Raw genomic sequence first — 8,888 nt, 5'->3', positions numbered from 1 at the left:
CAAGATTCCCCAAACTTCCTGCATATTTGTTCCTCTAATTCCCGTTGACTATTTAGGGGCTTATAGTACAACCCCAATAATGTCACATCCCCTTCTTATTTCTTAGCTCCACTCACAAAACCTAACTGGACGATTGATTTGATAATCCTCAACTCCACTTTCTTGCCATCTAACCATAAACCTAGATTTCCTTAATGATTATAAAGCGGTCTCTCTCAGCCTTAATATATTTAATGATACAGTCCTATGTGGAAAAGAATTCCAATGATGCATCATCCTCTGAGAAAAAGTCCTCATCTGTCTTAAGTGGACAAATCCTTACCCCTAAATCATGCCATCTGTTCACAGACTCTCCCATAGGGAAAACAACCACTCAACAACTAGTCTGTCAAGTCTCCTAAGAATCTGGTGTTTTAATAAGGTCTCCTCTCAATTTTCTACACTCTTAACTACAAGCCCAACCTACTCAACCACTCCTCGAATCCTTCTACCCCAGCATCAAGTAGATCTTCTCTGGACTACCTCCAATGGCAGTATATCTTTCCTTAGATAAAGGACCCAAAACTCTTCACAGTATTCCAGCTGCAGTCTAATGAGTGGCTGTAAAGGTTTAACAAGATTTCGATATTTATCTAGCAAAATAATTTACACTTTTTTACCTTTGAAATAAAGGTCAACATAACATCCAGTTTCCAATGGGAAATGTGAATGTAATCATGTGATTCATGCACGAGGACCCCAAATCTCTTCCATGCTGTAGCTTCCGCTAGTCTTTTCCTATTTTAATATTCAGCTGTATTTTCCCAACAAAATGCATAACCTTACATTTTCTCACATCATATTCTATCTATCCCATTTTTAATCTATCTGTATCCCTCTGTACCCTCCTTGTGTTATCCTCACTACTTGCCTTCCTGCTTATTCCTGTCATTTGCAAACTTAGCTATAGTGCATTCACTTTCCTCATTCAGATAAATAATTGAACGCTGTGGTACTCCACTAGTTAAAGGGTGCCAGCTTTAAAAATTCCCCACTTTATACCTATGCTAATAGACCAACGCTAACACCACAGGCTCTTATGTTAAGTAGCCTTGTATGGTTCCCTATCGAATACCTTTTTGGAAACCCAAACTACACTAACTGGTTCTCTTTTATCTACCCTGCTTATTACCTCAAAAATCTGTAATAAATTTGTCAGACATGACCTTTCCTTCGTGAAACCATGCTGACTCAACTTGATTTGTATGTGTTTAAACACTCCATTACTGCATTCTTTATAATAGACTCTAACACTTTCCTAATAGGAGACAGTGACTGGCCTATAAGCTACCTGATTTTTGTTTCACTTTTTGAATATGGATGTTACATTGGAAGGTAATGTGCATCCACTATTTCTGCAGCTACTTCCTGTAAAATTGTAAGGTGCATCCTGGGTACTCATCAACCTTTCACCCCATTAAGTTTCCCTTGTAATTTTTCTCTAGTGATTGTTATATTGTATATTGCCCCTTCACAACCCCCTACAATTTTTAGCCCTTTAATTATTGCTGGAACACTATTAATATCCTGCACTGTGAAGACAGATCTAAAGTATTTGTTCAGTTTTTCTGCCATTTCTTGGCTCCCCATTATTATTTCCCCAGCCTCATTCTCTAAGCTGCCTGCATTCATTGTTGCCTCTCTCTTCCTGTTTTATTTATTTAAAGCAGCTCGGTTTTTGATCGTTACTAGTTTGCCCCTTTGTGTTAATTTTATTTTATTAGCATCTTCAGTTGGTGTTTAAAACTTTCCCAATCCTCTGATTTACCATAATTATACGCTTACATTCAAACGCATCATGTAAGCTGTTGTTTCAGAAGAACAAAATTGAAAAGACAGTTTTAAATTCCTTGAAATACAGAAACCCAGTCAGAAAGATATATTGTGACCTTTAAATATCATTGTAAATTAAACTCAATTTGTCTACAAAAAAATTAAAACAATGTTTCACCCAGCTTATGAATAAACTGCAACAGCAAGAGATTGAAATAACACTGTTCCTGTCAATCAAAATTCACTCTATAATCCACATCAACCCTTTACTTTTTAAAAGCAGAGAATCAACTGAAAAGTATGTACAGAACAAGTGAGGCATGTGCATCATTGGGTATTACTCTCTATGGACACAAAATAGCTATCACAAGGTGTGTACAATGATGTACAAAATAGTAAATACAAGTACAGTAAAACTCTAAGACAAACTTCATCAACTTTTGCAACTTGCCACAAGTGCCCAGAGGTTCTTTATTATTTAAACACAGTCCGCAGGACTGGAAAAAAATGAAACCTTATATTTATTGCATAATTTAAAACACAAAATGCCTTCTTGCAAACTAATACATTACATTAATGAAATAGATATACACTAGCACCATATAGAATGACAGATCAAAGAATGGATTTCTCATCGTGCAGTTTTCTGGGTGAGGTGGATGTGGGAAGACCAGAGGAGAGCAGTGCGTGACAATATATGAGGGGAGGCAAATTAACTCATTAGCCTGCAAGTTACAGCAGTCACATACTTCAGCCATGGACACAAGGTCCTGCGAACATGAAGTAATAGGGTTTGAGATATTAAATGAGAATGAAGTTCCAGAATATGCTTCCAGTTGAGGACTGAAGATTAGGGAAAATTATTATATTCAAAACCAAACTAAAACACAAAATCTCATTGAAGTTTGCAGCAGAAATGCAATTTCTGTAAAATATGTAAACCAAGCTTCAAGACTGAAATATAGTTTGAGAATAGTTTATGTATATTTAAGATGAAATGCAGTTACATGCAATGTTTAAAAAAACAGGTTTTAGCAACAAATTGATCTAAGCAGATTGCTGAATTTATCCAAAGTGTAATTACAAACTGTCAGGAGAACAGATCTATTCAATAAAGTAGCTTTATGAAGATCAGATATCTAGTGAGTGCAAAGACAGTATTTTACTGTACAAGAATTCCAGCCTGGTCCCACAAAGGCAAATATTCTGTGGACCCAACATATCTTAAAAATTAATTCCTTTTCTAAATAAAATGTTGCAACCTGTATTGTGGCCTCAGTGCCAATGTAACGTAGATTGGGGCACTGATCACTGCAGCAGCACTGCAACTGGGAGATCACTCAACAAGATTCCTCCCGGCTTCCATACAGAATGCAGCAAGACTTCATTCAGTACAATGATACAGGTTGAAATCAGTAGTGAAGAGCACCTTAAATCGGAAACATCTTTTCCCCGCCTCGGTCAGCTGTCTTAGAATTCAAAATTCGACAAAATGCTTTGGATTTAATTTCCTTTTCAAACGACGTCCAAGAAACATCCATCAGCTGAGATCGCAGAAATGTCTCAAAGACTGCACGCATCCCAGAGGTCACAGCAAGGGTCAGCTAAATGAGTATGATGGTTTGAGGAAGGGCCGTTGGCTGATGTTGCTGCGAGGAACAGGTAACGGCATTACCCCTGGGCGCCTGTTGCCTGTGGCTGGCCTGGGGTTGGAATGTTTTGAAGTTGTTGCAAACTTTGTGTTAGAGCTACATTAAAATAAATTAGAACAATTATTACATAGACCTGCCTTACATCTACAGAACAGACAAATATATTCAAAAACTAATAAAATAAAACATTGTCCAGATAATGTTTAGCTGATGTACTGTAAGGTAACAGAGGTGGATGGAAAATATCCCAAGGCACTATTCAAGGGGAGCGAGGAATTCTGCTCACATCCTGAAAAACATAGGATCCTTGCACAAAATCACAAGTTATTCATAACACACACACACACACACAACACAAACATTCACCCCCCCACATAACATACACCGACACACCTACACACTCACCCCCATATAATACACACCTACACACACTCACCCCCTCCACATAACTGTATACACACACCCCTACATAACACACACCTACACACACACTCACCCCCTACATAACATACATCTACATAAACACATTCACCTCCCACATACACATGTAAACACATCCATAGACAACCACATGCATTTAACCATAGACACAATCCTTCCACAGCACACAGCAATACACCTCCAACTCTACTCACTTCTCTTCCAGAGCTGTACGGTTGGAGTGTCAGTACGGAGTACCGCGCCAACGGAAGGTCAGTACTGAGGAAGCACTGCACTGTCAGAGTCAGTATTGAAGGGGTGCTCCAGTACTGGAATTTCAGTGAAGAAGTGTGGCACTTTCGGGTCCATACTAAGGGACAGTTACACTGTTGGAGGATCAGTGTAAAGGGTATTCATTGCCACGGAGCACAATGGAGGCGGGATGTTAAATGCCTTCAAGGCAGAGATTGATAAATTCTTGATCTCTCAACGAATTAAGGGATATGGGGAGAGTGCGGGTAAGTGGCGTTGAAATGCCCATCAGCCATGAGTGGAAGGCAGAGTGGACTCGATGGGCCAAACAGCCTTACTTCCACTTCTATTTCTTATGGAATGCTGCACTGTCTGAGCATTAGTCCTGAGGGCATTTAGACAGATAAATGAAGAGTCAGGGAATAGAGGGATACAGACAACATGCAGGCCATGATTGGTGCAGCCATGGTGTCTGAAGGGTCTGCTCAGTGTTTGATTGCAGTTGCTGATTCTGGGTTAATGGTGTTTCACTGCGTCAAGCTGAGGAGGAGCAGGAAGAGACCACCCAGCCCCTTGAGCCTGTATTACCGAGATATCAATGAGATGATGACTGATTTACATCCTCACTCAGTTCACTTGTTTAACAAAGATTTATCAATCGTTTTTTACATGTCCAAATAATCTGCAATGAAAAACAACTTTTTTGATGAAAATGTCCAGACCTCAGCTCCCATCTGTGGGGAGGTACTTCCTGACATCACCCAGAACAGGCTGGCTCTAACATTTTCAGGCAGTCCCTCAATCTGCCCTCCCCCTGCCAGCACCAGAGGAAAGTCTTTCTCTGTGTATTCTATGCAATCCTTCAACCATCTTAAACATCTCCACCCAATCACCCCTCAACTTTCTATCCTGGAGAGTCTAAAAGCCTGGCCTTTGGAACCAGCCCTCACTATTTAAGCCTTTTTAGTTTTGGTATCATTCTGGTGAATCCCTCGAAGGCCAACAATGTCTTCCTTTAGGAGTCCTGTCCAGATTTGACTGTTGAGAACATAATAATGTGCAGTAGATTTTAATTTTCTTTATTCATTCACATGATTTGGGCACGGGGGGGGGGCTGGCCAGCATTTCTTGCCCATTCCTGGAAATGTATGTTTTTCCAGTGGATGGTGCTACTCTAAAGCACTTTCAAATTCAGAATGTTGTGAAATGGCTCCCTCCAGTGTCTGCTTTGGTCCAATACAGATTAGAGTACACCAGGTTTGCGCCTTCATCAGCTGGAAGCAGAGGGGACAGCCCCTGTGCCTAGCAATATGAAAACAGCAATTACGATCTTGTGGTTTGTTTGTAAAATATACCCTGTTCATACTACTTCTCTAGGTGAAGTGGCCGAGTTACCAGAGTGGGAATAAGTTTGGAAAAAGGGATGAGAAAAAAGAAAGAAATAAGGGTTACGTGGCAAAAGTATGAGTTTTTAAACATGCGGCCATTTCAGTTTCGAGGCGATGGGAATGAATGACCAGGAGGACTATTACACAATCTTTGGGAGTTGAGTTCAGATACAAATGTGAATAGACCTCCTGTGGCTCCAGAACACTCAGCAACACCCAGCACAGAAAATCCAAACAACACAAAAGTTCAAAAACATAACAAAAGTAGTGATTTCATTGAATGGCAGACAGACTTGACTGGCTGAATGGCCTTGTATTGCTCCTATGATGAATGATCATTATTGCTCCTGCCCTCCACCCTATGACAGTCTTTCTGCTTTGATCTTCCTGCCCCTTCCCCATTTCACCAGCTTAAAAACTCTTTAATTTCAATTTCTCTTTAATTCTGATTAACAGTTACTGTCCTGAAATGATCATTCTGTTCCTCTCTCCCTAGAACTCTATCCAGTTGTTTTGCAAAATCTCAATTTAAATTTCCAACATCTGCAGCATTTTACTGCTCTATCAATTGCTTTCCTTTAATTCATTCATGGGATATAGGTGTCGCTGGCTGGGCCCAGCATTTATTGGCCATCCCTAGTTGCCCCTTGAGGAGGAGGTGGGGGTGAGTTGCCTTCTTGAACCTCTGCAATCTGTTTAGTGTGAGTACCCCCCCCCACTCTGTTAGGAGGGAGATCCAGGATTTTCACCCACAGTCACTGGAGGAACATTCAAATTTGATGTTCTTGCACTTGTCCTGATGATTGAGAGACAAAATATTTTCATACACACGTAGAATAAATGCCCAGGTGGGGATTCTCTGGTCAATAAACTCGATACAGAGAATAGCTTTCACCAGCTGTGATTGACTTGAGATCACGTGTCTGCTGTACTTTTGGTTTAGTTCCTGATGCACAGATTGTGGAAAAGCTTTTATCTTTTCCTGACATTAATGATATTTTCTTTGGCATTCCGTTTTTTAAAATCCATCAACAAATCTTCAAACTCCACAGCCCCAGACACTTTCATTGGTAAGATTTTATGTGTCAGAGGTCACAAGTGATGGAATTTCTTCAGCTGACACATTGCCAGTTTGGGTTGGAATCACGGATAGTTGAGGGTAAAAACAATGACTGCAGATGCTGGAAACCAGATTCAGGATTAGTGGTGCTGGAAGAGCACAGCAGTTCAGGCAGCATCCGAGGAGCAGTAAAATCGACGTTTCGGGCAAAAGCCCTTCATCAGGAATACAGGCAGAGAGCCTGAAGGATGGAGAGTTAAGTGAGAGGAGGGTGGGGGTGGGGAGAAAGTAGCATAGAGTACAGTAGGTGAGTGGGGGAGGGATAAAGATGATAGGTCAGGGGTGGGGGGAGGGTGGAGTGGATAGGTGGAAAAGAAGACAGGCAGGTAGGACAGCTCATGGGGACAGTGCTGAGCTGGAAGGTTGGAACTGGGGTGAGGTGGGGGAAGAGGAAATGAGGAAACTGCTGAAGTCCACATTGATACCCTGGGGTTGAAGTGTTCCGAGGCGGAAGATGAGGCGTTCTTCCTCCGGGCGTCTGGTGGTGAGGGAGCGGCGGTGAAGGAGGCCCAGGACCTCCATGTCCTCGGCAGAGTGGGAGGGGGAGTTGAAATGTTGGGCCACAGGGCAGCGAGAGCATGAGGTGGCGCCAACGCAGTCATCAATGTAGCGGATAGTTTATCAATCTCAGAGCGCTCTGATTCAGTTAACACGCATCATCTGACAATACCTGGTTGTTTTATGATTGAACCTTTACCCTTTACAGTTAGAGACAGACCCTGAAAGGGATCATGCAATCGAAGCAGTTTGTTGAGATGGTTAGCAAACCAGGATCTGAAGCAAAGGAATTCCTCACAGAACCACAATAGACTTGTCAACAGGAGGCACCTGGAGTTTATGAGAAGAGACTTATTGTTGTGGTTCTGTTCGCCGAGCTGGAAATTTGTGTTGCAGATGTTTCGTCCCCTGTCTAGGTAACATCCTCAGTGCTTGGGAGCCTCCTGTGAAGCCTGGCTTCACAAGGGATTTATTGGCAGGCCCAGGTTTCAGCTGGGAATGTTGGACTTAGGGTGTCCTGAACCTCTGAATGAATTTCCCATTGCTCAGGAACATTAGTCCCTGAACACACTGCTATGGAATGGGGATATTTACTGCTCAGTTAAGACTTCAGCACGGAATTACTCACTGTGCAAATTCATTCCTAACACTAACCTCTACAAATCTGAGCTAATTCGAAACGTGCTGTCACTATCCTAATTCGGATCTAATCCCAGTCACCCATTCCTCCCTGCCTTCACCATCCACACTCACTGACCTCCCCGGCTCACTATCTGGCAGCACCTCCATTTTAAATGTCTCATCCTTGTGTCATTGGAATAAGATTGGAGGGAGAGATTATGGTCGTTATTGATCCCAATGCTGAGTTGAGTAGAGGCAGAGTTGAAAGGGACGGTGTTGCATCTTTCTACAGCTTTCTACCATATAAGGAAGTTCAACAATGTTTGACCATGACTCTGCTTCCATCTTGCTCTACATGTTTTGGTTCCTTCCTCCTTTGTTTGGTTTTTATCACGTTTCCTTCTTTATCCCTACAAATTGCATTCTCATGGACTCGGTGGCAATTCACATCCCAACTGGACACAATCTTCCATTATCCCTCGTTAAGGCTGTTGCAGCATGAAATCCTTTGTTATTTTTCACCAAAATCACAGAACACAAGAGTCCTCAGAACCACACTCCCTCACACAAATATTGAACCACTCTTAACAACAACTGCAGTGGTCTTGATTCAAGATCCCCAAACCTATCCTTTTTCTGATCCTGTGCATGACTTTAAATGTACTTCAAACAGATAATGGTATCTCACACACACACACACAGCTGATAAGACACTTATATTTAACAGCAGAACTAGGTTGTGAAGTGAGGAATAATGATCTGAAATTGGATGCGAACCTTTTTGAAGACTGCTGGTTATTGTATCCAGTTTTCCTTTTCTTTGTCCTTCTGTAATAGGATCCTTTTTTCCGTTTTCTGCTGTTGGTATTTTTGCTTTTATTGAAGTACACCGAGGTTTCCTCGCACTGCTCCTCCTCCTCCTGAGATTTTCCACAGTCTATCCAACTGTCAGAAGTTCTAGCTTCAAATGCTTCCTCCTCTGTAAACGGATTGGGAAATAGGAAAGGGGAAAGACGTTTACAGAGTGAACATCGCCGACATAATCTCTTCCACTCACAAGAGGAGGAGCTCAATCTCTGATTCTCTATAAATTCAAGCTCATCCAAAACTCTGCTGCCTGGATAT

General features: G+C 41.6%; 1 protein-coding gene across 2 annotated transcripts in view; it reads right to left on the bottom strand.

The window, feature by feature from the left end:
* Positions 1-2,064: 2,064 nt before the first annotated feature.
* Positions 2,065-8,888, bottom strand: part of blm (BLM RecQ like helicase) — a 55,672-nt gene continuing 48,848 nt past the window's right edge. For both annotated transcript variants that reach the window (XM_043677103.2, XM_043677105.2), the window contains exons 20-21: positions 8,541-8,742; positions 2,065-3,560 (exon numbers count right to left, since the gene is read on the bottom strand). In XM_043677103.2, the coding sequence (XP_043533038.2) occupies positions 3,413-3,560; positions 8,541-8,742 (350 nt within the window). In that variant the 3' untranslated portion in view covers positions 2,065-3,412. The remainder of the gene's footprint in view (positions 3,561-8,540; positions 8,743-8,888) is intronic.

Source organism: Chiloscyllium plagiosum, unplaced genomic scaffold (assembly GCF_037043375.1).
Source record: "Chiloscyllium plagiosum isolate Xiang-an unplaced genomic scaffold, Cpla_swu_hap1 HiC_scaffold_39, whole genome shotgun sequence".
In the NCBI taxonomy this organism is placed as follows: domain Eukaryota; kingdom Metazoa; phylum Chordata; class Chondrichthyes; order Orectolobiformes; family Hemiscylliidae; genus Chiloscyllium; species Chiloscyllium plagiosum.
The sequence above is the reverse complement of the archived record's forward strand: the minus strand, read 5'-3'. Positions and strand labels throughout refer to the sequence as shown.